Source organism: Electrona antarctica, assembly GCF_951216825.1.
Source record: "Electrona antarctica genome assembly, chromosome: 20".
NCBI classification, from domain to species: Eukaryota; Metazoa; Chordata; class Actinopteri; order Myctophiformes; family Myctophidae; genus Electrona; species Electrona antarctica.
Window position 1 is genome coordinate 6,749,513 of NC_136801.1, and position 24,022 is coordinate 6,773,534.

At 45.3% G+C, this 24,022-nt stretch overlaps 1 protein-coding gene across 2 annotated transcripts in view; it reads left to right on the forward strand.

Moving 5' to 3' along the window:
* Nucleotides 1-709: 709 nt before the first annotated feature.
* kcnb2b (potassium voltage-gated channel subfamily B member 2b) overlaps nt 710-24,022 on the forward strand; it is a gene marked incomplete at its 3' end in the record, with an annotated part of 164,534 nt that continues 141,221 nt past the window's right edge. Inside the window, exons 1-2 of one of the 2 annotated variants that reach the window (XM_079489117.1) lie at nt 710-1,220; nt 2,395-3,090. In XM_079489117.1, the coding sequence (XP_079345243.1) occupies nt 2,506-3,090 (585 nt within the window). In that variant the 5' untranslated portion in view covers nt 710-1,220; nt 2,395-2,505. The remainder of the gene's footprint in view (nt 1,221-2,394; nt 3,091-24,022) is intronic. The other variant, XM_079489118.1, reaches the window with a different exon arrangement.

A 24,022-nucleotide genomic window follows, 5' to 3' on the forward strand; every position in this document is an offset into this window, starting at 1 on the left:
TATTCACAGACACATTGTATACATTTGTAAACAGCTAAAGACAGTAAGGCAGCTACTGTATAAAATGCATTTAAACTGGTGGAATGTGTGCAAAGTGTACATTTTGGCATGAGAGGGGGCCCTAAATAAAGGTCAAATGGTTAGGGTTCATCCACTAGTTCTAGGGAGCATTTTTTGGACCAAAAGTGTTGGACAGAAAAATCTTTACAGGTGTAGGACAGAACCGTAATAATAATAATAATAATAATAATAATAATAATAATAATAATAATAATAATAATAATAACCAGCAATATATTCAGTATAGGAATAATAGGATGTCTTCTTTTTTTTTTAGCAAGTGTCGTGACTCGTTGGATCACATGGTCTAACATAACTTTATTGAAGTACCGGTACTAAATACTCTTTTAAGGGGTAGTTCTCCGTAATCCACCACGTGGTGCCAATTAAATTGCCAATCAAGCTTGTTTGTGTCGCCAAAATAGCATTCCCTCACACTGGTTGAGTGTGGGGCAGTCTGCCATATATATATCGACCAAACCCTACCATTTAGCAGAGATTTGAAGTCGGGACGTACAGACAGCCGACAGCAAGACCAGTTGATGCGGGTTTTATTCCCAGATGCAGTCCTGCATCCAGACCCATTCGGTGAGGTTTTCACCTCTAGGCTGTGGTGCATCAGATCAGGCAGCAGCCGATGCGTGCGGCTCTCCTCTCACCGCTCAGCACCCCTGCTCTGCCCCAGCTGTAGTATTCAGTGGGACACTCTGCAGTTCGCTCTCCACTGTACGCCTGCCTGCCGTCTATCCCGTTCCGTGCCGTTACCTTTACGCGCGCTACTGTACTATATCTGCACTCTGCAGATATACAGTTACAGACCGAGATTCCGTCTTTTCTCCCCCCCCCGCCCCGCACGCGTCGCAGCCGGCATCAGAGCTTTGATGGAGGCAACACTCTTTCCGAGAGTCTTCTGTGGAGATGAATTCGCACTGTCCTGACTAGTCCTGAGCATTTTGTAGAGAGGAGAAACCTTTTTTTTCCTGATTCCTTTCCAACACAATGTTGTACACACAGCCTCTTTTTCAGCGCAGCTTCCACGGAGTGCTCGGAAGCGTGGCCGCTTGACTAGAGCCTAGAGGGGATCCCGGATTGTTTTTTCTTCCCCTAAACCCCAAGAGGAACGAGGAGTTTGCATGCAAAAGGTGGTTTGTTTCGGCAAGGTAAGACATTCTCATCATGTTCCATATAGCCCATACGTTTGTTCAGATTGGACACTATACTTTTGTACGTATCGAAAATGATTTCAGTCTTTATAATGTGTAGTGTGGACTGTGGAGTCAGTCAGTGTGTTTCACATTGCTGAGTATCCATCGATACTGGAGAAGAAATTGCTGCAATGTGTAAGATGTCTCAAATATCCCAAACAAACCATAGAAGTAGTCTAGACTATATAAGTTTTGATGGAAAATTCGTAACCTTTTAATATAATTTATTTTATATTAGTCTTCCCTGCAAGTCTAAAACTTTAATATTTTGCCATCTGGCTGGCTGGTGAAACTGTCATCCGTGGCAAGCCTATTAAAAATAATCAGGTGCCAAATCTCTATTTGATAACTGTTGCATTCATTCAGCAACATTTACAGCAGCATATGTCACTTTCTTCTGCTGAATAACTCTTAATGAAAAATGGCTGCATGCCTCAGTCGCTCACTTATTAAGGCAAATTTACACAAGTATATAGAATATAGAATTAAAGTTGTGCTACGTATTCAGCCAGTGTTTGGATGTATGTTTAATGGAGCTTCCATGGAAATCCTAGAATTGAGTGTCACATAATCACATTAGTGATTGATGGTGGCAGGGAGATGATCACTCACAAAGTACTGCTAAACACTTAATAATGGGATTAAATGTTTAATTCATTCCATTTTTATAAAATATTCCATCGGTTGGGTCCCATTTTGACTGCTCGGTTACCTAGACGGTAGTGCTTAAACAGGACTTCATTTCCAACATTTATGGACTCGTAGAATACCGGTCAAAGCATCCATATATTGATTGTAAAAGAAAAATATTGATTCTGTCTCCGACACCTTCTAAATCTAACGAAAGGAAATCAATGTCATGCAGCAGGCAGCTCTACTGTCTCTGGGTCTTATCTCTTTCAAATTTGGCATCCCTATTTTGGACTTTCACAATAAAAAAACAAATAGTAGAGCACGGTGGACTTGTAGATCTGACATTTTCACCCAACACCATTTTGCAACACAGTATAACATAGGAAGTGGTTAACGTGAAGGATCAGGGCATGTCCTATTGCTCCCTGAATACAGTGGAGAGTTTATAGACATGGATGCTCTTCACCTTTACAAATCCTCTCTCCTCTGTTTTCAGCCATGGAGGGACTTGTCTAAGGAGGATCCAACATTTATTTAGCCTTTTCTTTCTATTTGATATATCCTAACATCTTCCTGGATTGCGTCCAGTCCAGTCGTCTCTGATACCATGGCTGAGAAGCTTGGACCGGCTGGGCTCGAGGCCACTGATTTCCGGACCACTCCATCCGAGCCGCCCGATCCCAGCGACATCATCCGCACCAAAGGCCTCTCCAGGAGAGTCCGCATCAACGTGGGAGGTCTGAACCATGAGGTGTTGTGGCGGACCTTGGACCGTCTCCCGCGGACCCGCTTGGGCAAGCTGCGGGACTGCAACACCCACGACTCCCTGATGGAGGTGTGCGACGATTACAGCCTGAGCGAGAACGAGTTCTTCTTCGACCGACACCCGGGAGCCTTCACCTCTATCCTGAACTTCTACCGCACTGGCAAATTGCACATGATGGAGGAAATGTGTGCCCTGTCCTTTGGCCAGGAGTTGGACTACTGGGGGGTTGATGAGATCTACCTGGAGTCCTGCTGCCAGGCACGGTACCACCAGAAGAAGGAGCAGATGAACGAGGAGCTGAGGAGGGAGGCGGAGACCATGGCGGATAGAGAGGGTGAGATCGAGTTCGACAACACGTGCTGCCCCGACAAGAGGAAGAAGCTGTGGGATCTCCTGGAGAAGCCCGGCTCTTCAGTGGCTGCCAAGGTAAGGAACTGAGTCAGGAGGTGCGATCACACCGCCTCCCCCACACTCGCACTTCCTGTTTGGGATTTCACATGCGGAACATCACACTGTCTGTGTTTCCGGCTCGTCTCACTTCTGGCATGTGTGCCCGTACTTCCACTCATGCTAAACTCCTGTCATTCGTGTATCGGCCTGAATATTGGAACAGATATGTAATGCATTCACTTCAGTTTTTTCCCACGCAGCGTTTCTGTTTTTCATCCTTCTCTCTGGCAACAGTAGTCAGGGGTGAATCAGGTGCAGAGAGAGAGAGCTGCAGTCTCTGGGGGATTGTTTTATCGGAATTGTTAGTGGGGTAAAAAGATGGAAGGCGAGGAGTGGGGGTTTAAGCAGTCAGGTGTGATGTATATCTCAACAACAGGCTAGCCAACACGCAGTATCTGTGTTAGGGAACATTAGTTTAGAGTCTAAACTTTAGACTGATGCAAGCATATCTTTATGTGGAGGAGCTAAACTGAGTTGCATTGGTTTTGATCATGCTTGTTTCTTAGCACACAATGTACAGCTGGAACATGTCAAGCCAGGCCAAGTAATCCGCTGGCATATGACAGGACACATTATCTGAGAGGGAGTTGTATATGACAGGACACATTATCTGAGAGACAGTCGTGCTGTTTATCCCTATTTATCGCACAGGGAAAAAAAGAAATAACATTTTTATACAAACATTTGCTTTCTCTTGCTGTCCGAGTGACTGTGTTAGTGCCAAGGCTTCTTCTTCCTTGCCTAGACTTTGCATAAACACCAGACCATCAGGGATAAATAAATATGGATGTTAAAACAGAACTGAAAGGGAATGGATATGAGTCACGTATCGGCCACTATTCCCCCACAAACCTCAGTGTCATTCACACCACACTCAGGCGTGTTACCTGAGAGCAGACATATTATAGAGCTGGGGCAGACAGCGTAATAGTGTAAAGAAGACTATCCATAGTAGTAATGAAAAACCTAATGTAAAACGTCCCCCCGCCCCCTTGTTCCCTCTCCTCTCTGACTTAGTCCGCCATTAGACGGGTCAACCCCAATGAAATCCAATCGCTGGTAATTTATGTCGAGTCTCCAGTATCCTCCTACTCCCATCACTGGGCAGTGCATGCATGGCAGGGCAGGGCCGGGTTCGTATTCTATGTCTGATGAATCATAAACATAATGTAAGTTACTGAGTGGTGTGAGACAGAGGTGTCTAAAAAGGGAAACGCAAGGCCTGGCATGTGTTGGAGTGCATTAGTGTGAGCCCTTCTTCCCTGAAAAGCTTTGTCGCCTGCCTTTGTACGTACGTTTCCCCTCCCCTCAGCCCCAGACAGGTCACGAATCATGCAAGATTCAATTTCAGCCTCTGCTGCCCGGTGCTGAATTTATGGCATGGGGATTTGGGAATGAAACCGGAAAACAAAATATATGGTAATGACGCCACACACTATGCATCAGGTCCCAGAGCTTATGATATTACTACTGAGTATAGTCTGTCACTAACCCTCTCTTCTGTACTTCCTACGTTGTGTTTATAATATCCTTCCTGGTTCTTCATGCATGGGCGATATTCCCTAAATGAGGTTGTGATTCACGATACGGTTTAGTAATTTAATTCGGTCATTCACAGGGACGCTGTATATCAAGTGAATCAGACAGGACAGAGGCGGCCAATATCTAGTTTAAGGTAACCTGTGACAGCAGACAGTAGAGGCAATTTGATACATTGTGATTGTGTGATATTCAAAGTGATTTACATCTCCAATCCAGTGTCTCTTCCCCTCCAGAGGTGCGTATCGCTGACCTGTTCACTACCAAGGGGGCGATGTAACCTCGATAGGGAAATCCCATTCTAAATCAAATGGCATTGACATTCTGCTGAGTGCTGCTCTGGCACAAATTTAAAATGGGGCTCGTCTATGCCTCACAATGCCAAGTGAGTCCGATCCTCTGATCATGCTAAGGTTTTGCACGGGCTGAAAATACTACTGGGAAATAGACTTTCCAATCTGTCAGACTGAGAAGGCAGCTCCCTGAGGTCAGGGAAGCCTTTGTTTTTAGAGGGGGGGAGCGGCCGTGGTACAGAGAACTCTTGACCAGGGGAATGCTATTATCGGCCTGATGCATAACTCCTTGCGTGAGACAACTTGAGACCTCTGTTGAAAGCAATCAGAGACAATCATCTCAGCAGTGTGTGATTCATGCTCTCTCTCACGCCATCTCTCCCCTTATCTCTTCTCTGCCCTACACCCTGACACTGCGGTTTCAATTTGTCTTGGAGCCTTGTGCTGGTTTATGACACCTATGACAGCTCCCGAGTCCCTACCTTAAAAAGGTTAAGTATGAACGGACTGACCTTTCCATCAGGGTCAATGAATCTACGATCACTCTCATCAACAATGAACAGGGGTGCACTTTTAAGGGGGTGAAAGAGCTACAGCTCTTAAAGGCTAAATCCACACAGAATCACACACTATGTCTGATGAGTGTGTGACACACTGCTGCTGCACAGCTCTCTGAGGGTTGAAACATCTGACCAAGATCACACACTCGTCACTTACGGATGTCACGGCTGACCAGCAAAATACTGATTGGAGAGAGACTAACAGAAAAATACAGAGACGAGCAGAGAGAAAGAAAGATAGGCAACGGGAAGAGCAAGGAGTGACAGAGAAAAGCCTGCAGTAAGTAGGATGGAGGAGACTGAGTCATAAGTGATGCCCCAAGATGTTTATACAACAGGTCGTTTCGAGGAATCAGAATCTGATTGGTTGAAACCTTCTAGCCGTGCTTCAAACCAGCATCATTTAACACCTAATTAAAACAAAGAATTCAGCTGTGTTGTTCTCCCGGAGCGCTGCAGACCCGGTGGCTAGGCTAGCTAGTTTATTGGGACATTTGTGGTCGTAGTGGCTTCATCTGTCAAAAATCTTAGTTCAAAGGGTAACTGTTGTATAATCACAATATTACACTCGAGGGTGTGCGTTACTGTCATTAATGATACATGCCTGTGTTGCTGCAAGAACGAGCCGAAGGCGAGTTCTGTAAGCAGCGCAAAAGTGACGCACACCCTCTCGCGTAATATTGCTTAATTATGCAATGACTTCTGTGTTTTTATTTGTGGTCCTATACCTTGTCCAGCATAGGGTGTAGGGGAGGCGGGGTACTAGTCCGGCAGTCGAGGTGGGCGGGTGGGAGATTTGGTATATACTATAGTCTTTTTTTGTATTGGCCCAAAATATTGTCTATCTACATATATTCATGAATCCACTTGCTGACCGGCTGTTAGTATTGGGCAATTGTTTTTATAGGGGTTTCTTGTGACCCTACCATTAACATCCTATGGCAGGCAAAAATGTCAAACTTTCCTTTTGCTAAACAGCCATAGCCACTTGCCCAAATTGTGCTGACCTCATCACATTTGTCATGATGTCTATGGCCTATTTTATCCCAAGGAGTGTTTTTTGTTCAAAACTAATGCTTGGAATGGATTCAGAATCATGAAAACCCCCTAGTTTGACATGTCACATGCTACTTAAAGCATAAGGAAAGTTTTAAAATGTTGACAATTTTGCTTGCCATAGGATGTTAATGGAAAATGAAATTGCCCAATACTAACAGCCGGTCAGCAAGTGGATTCATGAATGTATGTATAGACAATATTTTAGGCCAATAAAAGACTATATACCAAATTTCCCACTATAAACAAATGAAGCCTATCGGCTGCCGGACTATACTGGTACTTGCACTTTATAATAGCTGGCCGTGTGTGTGAGGGTGCTGTTAGCCATCGTGAGCTTTCAGGATGACAAGCAAGCAGTTCATGTTGTGTGACAAGTTCCTTTTGTGCCTCAACCCATTTTGACCTGAGATCAGATTCTAAAAATGTCTTCTACATCCAGTATGCCTTCTACAGTTTTCTGAAAAAGCTATGTTTCTATGTCAGTCGTTCTTCGATTTTTTTAAAATAGCAGACCTACAAGCTCGTAGCGCGCCGGTGGCGCGCTATGAGCTTGTAGATCTGCTATTTTTGAGTGGTGAAAACCACTCCAACAACTGGCTTTGTACCCGTGTACCCGTGTTTGTTCGTACCAAAAAAACGAGCATGGTTGCTATGGTTAGCAACCAAAAAAACGAGCATGGTTGCTATGGTTAGTATGTGACGTCACTGACATCACATACCTTCAAATGACACTGTTGAGACTGAATTCATGCGGAGAGTACTTATGACACAGATGCTTTCCTGGTTCTAATGTACAGTAACTATAACAATAAATGTGTTGCACCACTCAGTTCACAGGGGTGTGATTTTTCAATAGCTAAAGCATAACATAATGCTAACACCAAAAGGGGTTCCCGCCCAAAATGGGTTAACAAAGTGGCTTGAGAGTGACGTGTAGTAAAACCTTAGTACAATCTCTATTTGACACAAGTTGATAATATTCCTCTTGAAATTAATTCGACATGATGTTAAAAATCACACTTGTGATGGGCGTTCTCATCGTCATACATCATCATACATCACATTCCGTGCTCGGCCAATCAAATCATTTCAAATTTGGTACACACAGACACACAAAGCTGGGCATAGGAGTGGCTAGCGCCCCTCAAAAATAGCTGTTGCATGAAACTAGGAGTGATTAGGTAATAACACTCGTGAAGTGAGGGGTGCCGACTGTGGCTGCCATATGACATCACTAGTGGGGCCCTGTTTATTTTGAGTGGTGTAAACCACTCCTACAACTGGCTTTTTTGTGCAGAAAAAATGAGCATGGTTGCTATGTTCACCCTGTTGTAATGACGTAATGAAATCACACCCGGGTGAACAGGGTGAACATAGCAACCGTGCTCATTTTTTCTGCACAAACAAAGCCAGGTAATGAAATCACACCCGGGTGTGATTTCATTACGTCAGACATGATTTCATTACGTCAGACAGACCTTACACCACTCAGTTCACACGGGTGTGATTTTTGTATTATTATTTTCAAACATTACATTACAAGTCCATAGACATGACATAATTTCTGAAAGCCAGACGTTGGAGGGGCTGCGCCCCTCAAAAATCAAGATCAAAATACACACAACAAAGCTACATGTTGGCGTCTATGGGAATTCAGAGAACGCGGGGTGGCCAGACACATACGTACACACAAAGCCACATGTTGGAGTGGTTAGCACCGCTCGAAAACCCATCACACCCATGTGAAGTGAGTGGTGCCTTTTTATCATGAAGATGTATAGAATCCACATGCTGCCACTGGGGGTGGAATAATAATAAACATACACACAAAGTCACCTGTTGGAGCGGTTAGTACCGCCTAAATGTGTATTTGTGAACAGCTGGGGATGGGAAGCCACTCAGGGAAATTAAAATGTGCTCCAGTGCTCCACTTTAAGGGGATCTCATCTCTGTGCTGTCGTAGCTTAACCACTGCACAAAAATGATGTAAATGGGGGGCACGGTGGCACAGTTGGTAGTGCTGTCGCCTCACAGCTAGAAGGTCCTGGGTTCGATTCCCGCTCGGGACGCTGTGGGTGCTGGCAGCGTGTTTCCTCCTCCGCGTCATCAGTGCCCATACCCGAGGCGAGGTTGGCGAGTTTGCATGTTCTCCCCGTGTCCCCTAGGGTAGGTACCCTCACAAAAAAACATGCAGTAATCCTGGTCTCTAAACTGCCTCCCCCTGCCGGGGCGCCTGATGGAGGGGAAACTGGTTGGAATAACGTGTTCCTTCCACGCGCTACGTCCAACCAGGGAAACTCCCCCCTGTCAGGTGTAAAGGAGCAACTTGGACACTCAGGCATGAAGGAAGCATGAGTTCAAGTCCGTTGCTCTCCCCATGTCCCCCATATATGGGGACTAGGTTGGCGGAGGGTGTGTAGAGCCCAAGATCACATTAGATAATTGACACAGGGGTGAAAAATGGGTTACAAAATCGTGGGATAAAAAAAATATATATATAAAAATGTATCGAGGCCAGTCAACCTTTTGAGAGAGAAATAAAATAAAAGTTGGACTTTTGCATTGCTTACACTACATATCAATCAATTAAATGGCATCAACCCTGAGATTGGGCCAAAGCAATAAACTCACAATAAAAGGTACAGTAGATCTTGTAATGATCCTGATGGGTGCTCTGTTTTTGGCAATGCTGAAGAAGCCTGTTGGCTAGAATGCGTCCACTCTATGGGACTGCTGCAATACATTACATTAAGGTAATTGCATGTGTTGGCCATTCTTTCTTTTGCACCAAGCGAGATTGTAAGGCTGTTGCAAGCCTGTTATTATAGCTCTGTGCAAGATTTAACACAAGATTCACCCAGTTGAATCTCTGTGAGTTTAATGCCAGGATTTATGGAGAACCTGTGAGTGTGGTTAATAAATACCATGCTTGTGGATTAAAAACCTGCTTCCCTAACCGGAACCCTGAAGTGTAATTTGTCTCTGTTGGGAAATAAGATGTTAATTCAGTGTCTATGTTTACCGTGTTTAGACATGCATGGCTGCGTATAGAAAGTATCCCTATAAATATCATGGCCTCACCACCTGCCACCCAACTACACATTTCCTGAGAGTGCGAACCCATTGAATTAACCCATTTTGGGCGGGAACCCCTGTTGGTGTTAGCATTATGTTATGCTTTAGCTATTGAAAAATAGCAGATCTACAAGCTCATAGCGCGCCACCGAGTGGCGCGCTACGATCTTGTAGGTCTGCTATTCTTTTTAAATCGAAGAACGACTGACATATAAACATAGCTTTTATCATGGCCTCACCACCTGCCACCCAACTACACATTTCCTGAGAGTGCGAACCCATTGAATTAAGACCATGCACCTACTGTAGCACCATGAATTACTGCCAATACATGGGTGCAGTGATGTAATTAGGTTTTCAATGTAATGAGTCCCGGGATGCAGGGATGGTATTTTAGAGGAGTCCCAGGGACATTTTATGAGTCCCACTTCAATATTGATTGCGTCCCTTAACTATAAACTGCGTTTTGGGATGCAAAATGCACCCTATTTTAATCTCTGTGGGTGCTTGCATTGCCCGGAGTGTTCAGGTTCAATATAGGCCTACAGTGTGATGTATTTTCTGGTCTGCAACAGCAATATACTTTTACATTAATTTGTGATCATGAAAACCTTCTTGATATACCATTCACTCACAGATGGCTGAGGAAACCATGCAAGGCGCCAACCTGCACATCTGGAGCAATTAGGGGTTCAGCGTCTTTCTTATGGACACTTCGACACCAAGGCCTCACTCACACCTTTACTGCATTGCTGTATGCTTGTTGGATGAATGTTGTGTAGTGTCATGGCCGCCCCAATGCATTTCCAATGGGAGTCACATGGTTTGACACAACATTTGTGTTGTATGAGGGGGAGGGGCGCAGTCGAAACACAGCCGAAAGCCATACAACAGCTTGTAGTCCAAAATGTGGACTACAAACCATGTGACTTCCATTGGAAATGCATTGGGGCGGCCATGACACTACACAACATTCATCCAACAAGCATACAGAAATGCAGTAAAGGTCTGAGTGAGGCCTAAAGGTCCCCACACACCGAGCGCAGATTTTTAGCGGCGTTTCTCCATCGGTTTTCCGAAAAAAACGCGTCCAGTGTGCAACCACCTTTACTCTGGGTTCCCATCCGGCTGCTCTAACGGACACTCTAGCCTTGAGCCACTGCCGTCCCACATCTCTATAACCTCTTTACACCTACAGTACACTGAAATTGCCTTTCCGTCGAGGGCCAGCGATGGTGTGTCATCGAACCCAGTTCTATTTCAGAGGCGATAAAAATGGATTGTCCGATAAACGAAGATCGGACTCGGTGTGCCGACCTTAAGTTCGGAAAGGTTTCTGCATTTTAGGTACTCTTCGATTTAGAACTCCAAACCAATCCATTTGGGCTGCCCTGGAAAGTAATGGCAGAGGATTTATAGCATTTTAAAGAGATCAATGTTTCTACTTTTCAGACATTTCAAGTGGGGTTTTCTCTCTCTAACCCATCCCCATTCCCCACCCCACCCCACTGCACATGAGCTATGTCCACTCTCTGCTTTGCTCTTAATGTGGATGTGCACCATTACTCTCTCCTTTATCTAATAAGCTAGTCGGAGTGGGGAATGCTAAGCAAGGCCTGGGCACAGCCTGGTGCTATTTTGTCCGCCCACGCTTGGAGCCCTCCGAAGCAGACACTGTTGTTGATGATAGAATCTGTGGAGGCTGGAGCATCGTAGCTGCACTGAAACAAAACCCCTCAAACTAATATCCATACTGTAACTCTCTTCGTACACAGTGCAGCTGCATGTGAAATTGCTCTGTGCAAATGCGAACAATAGGCCTCAGGTTGCATAAATGTTGCTCTTTGTGATTACTGCAGGTGACATTCCCACACGGAAATCAAGTTTGAGTCATTATTAACCCATTGAGACCTGGAACGCATCCATGTCACGTTAGCGTTAGCGTTTTAAACATTATGTTATAATTTAGCTATTGAAAAATAGCAGATCTACAAGCTCATAGCTATTTTTGAAAAATCGTTAAAATGTGCCTCAAATCTTTCCGAAAATTGTCATGATTTAGAAAACTTTTTTTTTTAAATTTGACGTCAGGCCTGAATGGGTTAATAGCATATTAATAATTATACAGATGCAAATGTGATGTGAGCAGAGATGCCACTGCATGCGCTGTAGTACAGTCAAGAGGTTTCATCATCACTGCACAGCATTTGAAGCTGCCTGTAGTTTTGGAACACTGCGGGCAAGCTTTCACTCTCCCATCCTCTCCCTGTGTATGGCTCTCACAGCAGTGAGCGATGTGCTTGCGGACCAGTGTGTATATTACTGTATTTTCTGAGGGTGGGGGACTGGAAGAAAGGAGAGAGAGGAGGAGGAGGAGGAGTATACTGTATGAACAGAGAGGGGGAGGCCTCAAAACAAATCTATACTTTGTTGCATGACTATCATTCGCCGAAAATAACTGATGCAATGTGTTGTATGCTGAGCCCTTAGTGAGTTGGTGTCTATCTTCCCATGGGTCAAAAACAAGCAGGGTGGCCTCTGGCCGTGGCTCAGCGGTCCAGGCACCGTGGCTGGTAATCCAGTCTGGCAGTGTGCCGCGGGTTCGACTCCCGATCCCGACGGCCTTTACTGCATGCCCATCTCTCTCCCCATTTCCTGTCAGCCTACTGTCTGTCCCTCCATAAAAAAATGGCCGGCTAAGACACATGCGTGGCCGGCTAAGACACATGCGTGGCCGGCTAAGACACATGCGTGGCCGGCTAAGACACATGCGTGGCCGGTTAAGAAACATGCGTGGCCGGTTAAGACACATGCGTGGCCGGCTAAGACACATGCGTGGCCGGTTAAGACACATGCGTGGCCGGTTAAGACACATGCGTGGCCGGCTATAAGACACATGCGTGGCCGGCTATAAGACACATGCGTGGCCGGCTATAAGACACATGCGTGGCCGGCTAAGACACATGCGTGGCCGGCTAAGACACATGCGTGGCCGGCTATAAGACACATGCGTGGCCGGCTAAGACACATGCGTGGCCGGCTATAAGACACATGCGTGGCCGGCTATAAGACACATGCGTGGCCGGCTAAGACACATGCGTGGCCGGTTAAGACACATGCGTGGCCGGCTAAGACACATGCGTGGCCGGTTAAGACACATGCGTGGCCGGCTAAAACACATGCGTGGCCGGTTAAGACACATGCGTGGCCGGCTAAGACACATGCGTGGCCGGTTAAGACACATGCGTGGCCGGTTAAGACACATGCGTGGCCGGCTAAGACACATGTGTGGCCGGCTAAGAAACATGCGTGGCCGGCTAAGACACATGCGTGGCCGGTTAAGACACATTCGTGGCCGTTATAGACACATGCACGGCAGGCAGGTTACGACTCAACCGAGGCTTCCACGTGCGGTTAGGTTAGGGTTTGGGGTAGGATGTCGAACCAAGACTGTTCTGTTCGGTTTGCGGCAGTACGTCGGACCACAGATATGCCATTTTCCTCATGAATTATGGTCAGTCAGACCATTCTGACTCAGAAGGTTAAATCGATAGACCATTCTGACTCAGAAGGTTAAATCTATAGACATTGGTGTTTATTTGTAAGAAAGGGTTGTTAAGCATACACGTGTCTGCTTTTGATTATTTCCCCAAAGTTCAGACAGCCCTGGATATGATCAACTCAAGCCTCCTTTTGAAATCTGATGTTATACTCTGTTTCTGCGTGATCTGCAGATCTACAAGCTTAAAACGTGTCGCACTGCAACGCGTTTTGAGCTCAAACATTGGTAAAATTGTATATTAAGACACAACGAGGGGTTTTACAAGCTCACAACGAGCAAGGCGTTGTGAGCTTGTAGTTTGGCTATTTTCACAATATTTCACTGTGGAACCGACTCAATCAAAATGTAATACCATGTGCTTGTCAGAGTGGGGGGGGTCCCCAGTTCAAATGTCATTATTTTGGGGGGTCCCAGCCTGAAAGGTTTGGTGATCCCTTTTGTTCTATCATTTCTTTTTTACAAGGCTCTTCCAGCTGCTCTAAATTGAATCACGATAAACCCAACCTGTCCTGTAGGAATTCGTAACGAGTTCCTGTTGCCAGACTACGTCACCTTGTTTGGCCTTAAGTGCGCTATCAGGTTGTAGTACAACACCCAAGCTTAACATTAAGTGGACCTACTCCCCTCTTGGAGTCTTCTCATTATGTAAGTCCCCCCCCCCCCCGTGTCTAATCAGTGCAGCCAAGCATTTAGGCTCCAACACCTAAATCCTATTTGCCCCAGCCCCACGATCCATAATCGGATAAGAGAGAACTTGTAAGATTATAGGTGGCATATTAAGTTCCTCTGCATCAGTACTGTAGAGACAACAGTACTGTATCTTAGGGCTGCAACAGTTAATGAAATCATTTGAATCTATTTATTTAGTAATTATTTCTCGGCTTGAGTGTTACAAATAAAAGTTCAAATGTATACACACTAGTACACGGTTTCCCATTTTCTTTTCCTACTTTAAAAAAAATATGTATATATTTCAAAATATTTATTTTAAATACATTTTATAAATTATAAAACAAACAAATCTAAGAAATTCCATGAACCCAAATAATGATTAATTAAGAAGTAGTGAAAATAGCTGATCTACAAGCTCGCAATGTGGCGTGAAGCAACACGTTGTGTGCTTGTAGATCTGCTGTTTTTACTAGTTTGGGTCATAGGCAAACGTGTAATCTCCCTTTTGGGTTTCGACCTGAAAAGTTTGAGAACCACTGCACTGGTACACTGACATGAAGTACCTCCTATGCTGGTTGTGCCGTAGCGCAGAGTCCTGCACGGGTCCAATCTTCGATACCCGTACCCGCCCCGCCCCGCCCGTCAATCATCAGTTCTGCAACCCGCCCGTTACCCGTGTTTTATATAAAACTCGAAACCAGATCCGTCCCGCCCGTCAAATAATGGACCCGTTACCCGCCCCGTTACCCGTTCGTATCACAGCTATCATTGACTTTATTTCATCCAACAGCGCATGTGGTGTGGTGGTGGTGGTGGTGGACGATGGCGGCGGCAGTGCCTTGCACACGGAACGGAAGACATGTAGTTGACTGAGGCTACTGGTGCTTATTATCACAACATAAAGTTATATCATGATTTCGACCTAAATGGCATAGTGGCATAATATATCAACAAGGAGAGGATGATAAAAAAAAGATTAGCCTGATGAGTCGACCGTCTTGATCCAAGGTTGTTTCAAACACAGTCATCACTCATCAGGCTAATCTTTTTAACTTTATTTACACGCATTAGGCCAACATTACCTGGGTTAGCTTTACAGCTTGTGTTGAATGTTGGCATTATAATTCCTTGGTGTTTCATCAGCACAAGCGTATGAAAATATAGGCTACACGAGTACATTCTGCAGCCTGGTGATATAAAAAATAAACTCCACACGTGAAATGCTACGATAAGGAAGCAAGGATGATATTGTGTAGTCTAGAGTACCAGTCATCTGGATGCTACTTGCCTAGATGATGTAATCCCTCTCAGACTCTCACACATATATATATACAGTGCATGTACACACTCTCCCATTCAGAAGCAGCTTTAGGAATAAACAAAGAGCATACGAGTATAACAAATGTGACAGAAAGACATTGGTGGTGACAAGATTGTGACTTAATCAGAATGTGCTGTTCTTAGGAATAGTTCACCTCCTAAATGACTTTTTTTCCCCATTATTCACCAAGATGCTTTCAATACATGGATCATTTTAGTTTAATTTCACTAGCTACTGACCGTTTGCTCAAAAAGCATTTGTGTCTCTGTGCCCGTTGTAATAAAATCCCACTTTACTCACTCTTAATATGGATGGTCTGATATGGTCAACAATCATGCTACTGTAATAGTATTAACTACTAGAAGTAGAACTACAGCTCCCCTACCCCCCCCCCCCCCCCCCCCCCCCCAACCCATAATCCTGTTGGGTTGCTACTGTATTAAAAGCAGAAATGAACGAGTCCCAGGAGAGCCGCACATGTCCCAACAAAATAGAAAAGTACATATCTGCAAATTGCAATATTTCAGCTGACATGCTACAGGCTATTGAATACAATGACGAAGGTTCCTTGGGATTCAGCTTTAGAATTGGACATTGTTCTAATCTATTATATGTAATTCACCACGGTGCACATTTATGAAAACGGCTTTAACCCATTTTGGGCGGGAATCCCTTTTGGTGTTAGCATTATGTTATGCTTTAGCTATTGAAAAATAGCAGATCTACAAGCTCATAGCGCGCCACCGAGTGGCGCGCTACGAGCTTGTAGGTCTGCTATTTTTTTTAAATCGAAGAACGACTGACATAGACACATAGCTTTTTCAGAAAACTGTCAGGATGTAGAAGACGTTTTTAGAATCTGATCTCAGGTCAAAATGGGTTAAATGAGTAAGTTCTCCTGATATTTGGTTTAATTTCATCTTTAGGCATTTTCATATAGGTCAGTGTAGAGGGGATCAAACCCAGGGCAGAGAGAGAGGAGGCGCATGCAAGAAAATGCACAGATCAGATTCAATCCCCTGGTCCTCAGTCCTCACACTCGCTGAGATTGAGAGCACAGTCTGTTCAATAACTGCCTGAGCCTAAGGCACTCCCAGTCCCTGCTGATAATCTTGATGAGACCCTGTATTTTTCTAAATGGCGAGACTTTATGATCAAGAGGGAATTAATTTTTTTTTATGAATATTTCAGTATGGATTGACTGGAGTATGAATTGACTGCATGGAGTGAGTATGCAGTATGACTGGAGTGGAGATTATCCCCAGGGTTTATGAGCCTGAATAGATCCCATTTCGGGTGTTGGAACAGAGATATCCTACGGTTACAATTAAAACTAGGGAAGTTCTTATGTCATTGCAGACCCATTAGTAAGGGAACCTATCTAGAGTTCTACCCCAAGGGGTTTGAGCAAGAATTTGAAGTGGAACAGAAGACGTTGTTGAAGACAAAACGACAGGGAGCTATTGATTGATTGATTGATTGGGCTAATTGGTTTATTTTTATGGACTATGAGACGACACAAAAAAAAATCCAAAGGTTTTTTTTTTCCAGCATGCTGCTGACAATTGAACTATTACCCCAGCATTGAAATCACACTCTTAAATATTTAATGATTTCAGAAATGCCCATAGATCAATGTGTGCAGTAATTACAAAAGTTGACGGAACAATACACCCCCACCTCTTCTCTCTGCGGTTCTCTGCACAAACAACCCCTTGCTTGCCTCCATCAATTTCTGTGATTTCCAAGGGGAAGGAAGTTGCATGCGGAGGAAGTTCAGTCTGCAGTTGAATAACGCTGATTCCCCATAAGGGGCTCTTGGCTTGTCTTGGGGCTCGCTGTGCTTTGACACTGCACATATTGACTCATGAATCACAACAAGGCAAGTAAGACTCCCAGTGTGCAAGTAATGCAGATTTGGTTACTCTCCCAGTTTAACCAACGGAGACACGCAATAAATGAGATTGAGCGCATTAAGCACAGCTATTCGGGCAGAAACTAGGGGACTATCTAGCCTAGCCTGTTGTCCAGCATAGCTAGTGCAGTCAGTGCACGCCAAGACTAATGGTTGGTCTGCTGGTGCTCGCTTGAGGCCTATTTTCGTGTTTCTGTCTCATTAGTAGTTGCACACACACACACACTGTGCCCTAGTGCTTGTTCAGCTTCAAACAAGACTGGCAGGTGTAAATTGGCCAAGTTTTGTGCATCGGTGAAGCCAAACAAACCTGTGCTGAGGCCTCACAGTTGCTGTGGATGAGCAGCCACTATACTATGCCCACTGCCTAGCCCTGCGGCTTGAATGTCACCGCCATTCCTGCCTTCTGCCATCTCCTTTCTCATCACCTTCAACAGTGGCCCCTCTGAGGATGGTTCAACCCCCCACCTCTCTGTTTCCCATCTCCACAGAGCATCGGAAACAAAGATGTAGAGAGAAGATATAGGCTAGTTCTAAAGAGAAGGATCATTCAGAGCGCTATCAACGCCAGATCTTTATCGCACGCACGCACGCACGCACGCACGCACGCACGCACGCACGCACACAGTACAGTCCATTAGGCTCAATACAACACATTCACACAGTCTACAGATTTTGGGTGCTAAAACTCTGTGTTGGGAAATGGATACTTTGATATTCACTGTAAGACAAAAACAAACATGCACACTCTTTTATCTGAGAGAAAGGGTGTCACTTGGGGTCAGAGGGAATGTTCATCCTCTAGCATTTGCATTTAACCTAAAGTTATTTTATGCATGTGTTCTCCGCCTCGGAAGGTTTTTGCTGATTAATCAGATTTTAGATCAGTGTTACAATGTCCGTTGATTAGGAGTGCAGTGAACCTAAATCCACGCCTATCCAATAGTATCCATCCATGTCTGCAAGTAATCCGAGTTCCCAGAAGTTCTCGCCAGCTCTCGCATACAAACAGGAGTGTCGACAAACAGGAGTGGCGAGAAGTGACTTGTCTACGTTCACTGCAGCACTTTTTTATGCATTTTCTTTCTCCTGAAATGAGGCCTCTGTCTGAGAGGCAAGTCTTTAGGTACTACTGAACCAGTTTACCTAGAGTGCCACAGTGCTGTCATCCCCCCTATCCCCCTATCCCCCCTATAGGTACTACTGAACCAGTTTACCTAGAGTGCCACAGTGCTGTCATCCCCCCTATCCCCCTATCCCATCCTTTAGGTACTACTGAACCAGTTTACCTAGAGTGCCACAGTGCTGTCATCCCCCCTATCCCCCTATCCCCCCTATAGGTACTACTGAACCAGTTTACCTAGAGTGCCACAGTGCTGTCATCCCCCCTATCCCCCTATCCCATCCTTTAGGTACTACTGAACCAGTTTACCTAGAGTGCCACAGTGCTGTCATCCCCCCTATCCCCCTATCCCATCCTTTAGGTACTACTGAACCAGTTTACCTAGAGTGCCACAGTGCTGTCATCCCCCCTATCCCCCTATCCCATCCTTTAGGTACTACTGAACCAGTTTACCTAGAGTGCCACAGTGCTGTCATCCCCCCTATCCCCCTATCCCCCCTATAGGTACTACTGAACCAGTTTACCTAGAGTGCCACAGTGCTGTCATCCCCCCTATCCCAAGTTGAAACTCTCACAACATCCTTTAGGTACTACTGAACCAGTTTACCCAGAGTGCCACAGTGCTGTCATCCCCCCTATCCCAAGTCTTTAGGTACTACTGAACCAGTTTACCCAGAGTGCCACAGTGCTGTCATCCCCCCTATCCCAAGTCTTTAGGTACTACTGAACCAGTTTACCCAGAGTGCCACAGTGCTGTCATCCCCCCTATCCCCCTATCCCCCCTATAGGTACTACTGAACCAGTTTACCTAGAGTGCCACAGTGCTGTCATCCCCCCTATCCCCCTATCCCCCCTATAGGTACTACTGAACCAGTTTACCTAGAGTGCCACAGTGCTGTCATCCCCCCTATCCCAAGTTGAAACTCTCACAACATCCTTTAGGTACTACTGAACCAGTTTACCCAGAGTGCCACAGTGCTGTCATCCCCCCTATCCCAAGTCTTTAGGTACTACTGAACCAGTTTACCCAGAGTGCCACAGTGCTGTCATCCCCCCTATCCCAAGTCTTTAGGTACTACTGAACCAGTTTACCCAGAGTGCCACAGTGCTGTCATCCCCCCTATCCCAAGTCTTTAGGTACTACTGAACCAGTTTACCCAGAGTGCCACAGTGCTGTCATCCCCCCCTATCCCAAGTTGACACTCTCACAACATCCCTGTCTAACCACCCTCCCTGTTTACACTTTGTTTTTTTTCCAGCCTCACTAACAATCTTCCTCTCAGTCTTCCTTTCATCTCTACAGTATATATCCCTGCATGTCTCCATTTCCATACGGCTGGCAGTGTACTGTGTACCTGGGCTCCCTCAGAGTTAGTGTAGAAGTGTCCTTGAGCAAGACACTGAACCCCAATTGCTCCTGATGTGCTGGTTGATGCCTTGCATGGTTTCCGCCGCCATTGGTGTATGAATGTGTGTGTGAATGGGTGAATTGATGCACAATCTATGTAAAGCGACTTGGATAAAGGCGCTATATAAATGCACCATTTACCATTTTCTGTAACTGCACTGTCCCGTCAGTAGGCCGTCGTTATTTTGACACCCATTGCAGTGTGGCTATTTTTGACTCCCGCTCAAATCGTGTTCGTGATTCAGCACCACGCATTCTGCACTAAAGCCTGATTTATACTTTGTTGCATGTCGGCGTCGTGCACTGAATGCTCACAATGCGTCTACAGTGGCTATTTTTGGTGCGTTGACACGGCACGCAACCAAGTATAACTCTGCCTGGAGGACTGGCAGGCAGGACCACAGATGTGTGCACTACTGTACGGTTCTTTGTTTACACATGCCCATATGAATGAGAGTTAAGTGTCCTGTAACAACAGGATATTAACCCATTTTGGGCGGGAACCCCTTTTGGTGTTAGCATTATGTTATGCTTTAGCTATTGAAAAATAGCAGATCTACAAGCTCATAGCGCGCCACCGAGTGGCGCGCTACGAGCTTGTAGGTCTGCTATTTTTGAAAAATCGAAGAACGACTGACATAGAAACATAGCTTTTTCAGAAAACTGTCAGGATGTAGAAGGATGTAGTAGATGTAGTAGAATCTGATCTCAGGTCAAAATAGGTTAACACCTCCTTGAAAAGGTGTTTTCGAGCACATCGCAAGGGAAGCAAAGGGATATTCTTAGTCCTGTCCAAGCTGTTCCAGGCTTGTCCTGGCCAAGCTGTTCCAGACCCTCTAAGGAGCATTTGACGGAGGAACGGAACGGAACAGAACAAAAAAAAACCTGTAATCAACCCCATTACTCGTTTCCTCTGAAACACTGTGTTTGCGTAGTTTCCATGGCGATCGTGACATTCCCCCGGTTATAGACGCCCATAATGCCATTCATCTCCATACAGGCTGTGTGAGAGGCAGAGCAGCTGGCACCTCAGCCCCCACAATCAAAACCCTAATGCAAATCAAAGGAAGCACACTTTGTTTTACATCACGATCGCGATTCCTCCTTCCGAGGTCTCCCTCCCTCCCATGCGGGATGAAAAGTGGACCAGGGTGTGTCCCGAGCAACTACATTGGAGTTTTCCCTTCTGTGCTCATGCTTATTTATCTTTATTTTTTTCTTTGTAGGCTGTTTTGTGATAATAAATTATGGCTTTGGCACTTGAGCAGTGTCATTCATCCCTGGCCCGAGGAAAGGCAGTGTTGCATGACTGTGTTATGCATGGTGATATATATCTTGGTTAGTTGAGAGATGGTTGGTTAGTTGGGGCGACTGTGGCTCAGGAGGTAGAGCAGGTTGTCCAATGATCCATGGGTCGGCGGTTCGAATCCCGGCTCCTCCTGTCTACATGTCGAAGTGTCCTTGGGCAAGACACTGAACCCCAAATTGCTCCCGATGTGCTGGTTGGTACCTTGCATGGCTTCCGCTGCAATCGGTGTATGAATGTGTGTGTGAATGGGTGAAAAGCGCCTTGGATAAAGGCGCTATATAAATGCACCATTTACCATTTAGATGTACAGTAGCTGTACTTTTATTCCATTACCCTCTGACATGATAAAAACAACATTCAGAATTCCAAATCAGAAATATGTGGGTTTTCATTAAAGCTGCTCTGCATTATCTTCTCTAGTCTCTGTCAGGAAGGAAGTGGGAAAGGGGCAGGTGAAAGGGTGTGGCGCACACACACACACACACACACACACACACACACACACACACACACACACACACACACACACACACACACACACACACACACACACACACACACACAGTCACTTGCTCCCATGAAGACTTTAACCCATTCTGGACGGGAACCCCTTTTGGTGTTTTAACTAAGCATTATGTTATACTATTGAAAAATAGCAGATCTACAAGCTCGTAGCGCGCCACCGAGTGGCGCGCTACGAGCTTGTAGGTCTGCTATTTTTGAAAAATCGTGAAAATGCGGCACAAATCTTTGAATATATATTCTTTCAGAAGACTTTTGACTGAAGGAAGGAACTCTGCAGATTCTTTCAGAATAATGCCATCTCACCATCTCAGCCCCTCTCAGCGTCTCTCTACACAACCACCCTCCCCATCAGGCCCATCCGCGTCTCTCCAGATCATTTGCAGAGCAGGGACCCGGTGGTTCTGGGGCTTCTGGAGGAGAAAGAAGATTAATTAACAGCAGCCACGTTATGAAAGGGCCTCCAGGGAAATTTGGGAGAAAAGACACTGATAGTACAGAGGAAACGGGAGGCAGAGGGGTCTCGTTAGCCATAACCTCACATACTGTAGAACAGCGGTTCTCAACGTTTTTGGCCGGGGACCCCCGAAAATGCTCTGGCAACGTCTCGGGACCCCCGCCCCGCCCCCTCCCGACCCCCAATATAAATTGACTGCTACAATAACCTTAAACCATTTTGGGCGGGAACCCCTTTTGGTGTTTTAAGCATTGTTATAATTTAGCTATTTAAAAATAGCAGATCTACAAGCTCATAGCGCGCCACCGAGTGGCGCGCTACGAGCTTGTAGGTCTGCTATTTTTGAAAAATCGTGATTTAAAAAAAAAAAAAACTAAATCTTTTTTTTTTTTTTTTTTTTATAATTTGGGGACCCCCTAAAATAATTTGGCGACCCACGGGTTGAGAACCCCTGCTGTAGAACCTCACATACTGTAGATGCTGGGTTGGCAAGAGGAGAGGAACGGGAGTCTACCACGCGTCACGTCACATGCGCTCCCATACTCGGCCACCTCCCCTTTTTTGCTTGTTCTTCCATTTCAGCCTCTCTTACCCTCAACGGGGCCTCCTCCCCTTTTCTTTTTCACACGCCCTATTTCTCTCGTTCAACCTCCCTTCTCTTCTCCATCTCTCATCTCTCTCATCATCGCTGTGGGGCGGCATGATTGCGGGCCATGCCGTGCCAGCTGTTTGACATCTCGCCGCATTCCAGGAAACAACCAGAGATATCTCGGTCTCATGCTCCTTCTGTACTGTGTGTGAATGCATGTTAGCTCGCGCCTTGCTCTGCTGATTTGGATGAGAGCTGGATTGCGCACTGCAAAGATTCTCAATGCTAATGTTTGCTGTGTACCAAAGCAGTCCCTAATCTTCCCTTTTTGCTCCTCTCACGCCTTTTGGTACCCATTTTTCTCCCTTTAGCCATTATCTACCCTCCCCCACCCCCAATCTGCCCAGGCCCTGGAGGGGGGGATAGCGCTTAGAGAGACCTTTCGGTTGCCAATAGGTCACGGTTTTGATTTCCACAACAGTGAGTGTAAATTGCAGGCCATGTATCCTTTGAACCGTTTTGCTCGTCACCCTAGTTATGATCAGCAGCTAAATAGCCTAAACAATATTATGAACCGTATTCCGAGGATGCACCGCTATGTCGGAAGACAGCCTTTTATCGACTGATTTGGGCTTTTAAGAGCACAATCCAGATAAGATATAGGCTTTATGGATCCCTTGGGCTAATTCAGTGTATCGTAGCAGACACAGTAGTGCTGTTGAGGTGAGAATAGAAAGATTTAAAATGGTGCACCTCTATTTAATTCAATTCAAACATTTGGGGGGGACATTATTATTAGCCTCTCACCTCACATTTTCACCTCCCCTCTCATCTTCCTGTGCTTTTCATTCAAGCTGTGCAAAACACTGTCATTTATGAACCTGTTGAACAGCCACATTTGCAGCCTGCTATGCATAATTCATCTACCGTACACAGCAGGCTACACGCTAAAACTATTCATTTAAGTCTTGTAATAAGTATTCATTAACGTGACCTTTTAATTGAGTGTGTGGGTCTTATCTTGGTTTTCGTTTTTTTTTTAAATGCTTGCACTTTCTCTAGTGAACCATTTACAATTTACAATTTAAGCATTTAGCAGACGCTCTTAATCCAGAGTGATTTACAATAAGCAAAAAAGACAAAAAGCATGACAATACATCACATACATAAAAAGTAAAAGTTATTCAAATATTTTTGGACACGGAATCAAATGTTTTATGGTTGATGAGCCCACCGTTCTCCTCTGGATTGACGACACATCGCTGTGTTAACGACACAAGGCTGTGTGTTGACGACCGAGGACTATGTGTTGACGACCCAGGACTATGTGTTGAGTTGTTGACCACCCTGGACTTATGTGTTAACCACCCAGGACGATGTGTTGACGACACAGGGCTAAGAGTCAACGACACACAGGGCTATGAGTCAGTTGAGGACACATGGACTACGTGTTGACACTTGACAGTAGCCTATAAAGTAGTGTTGGCCATGAAACGCTGAAGGC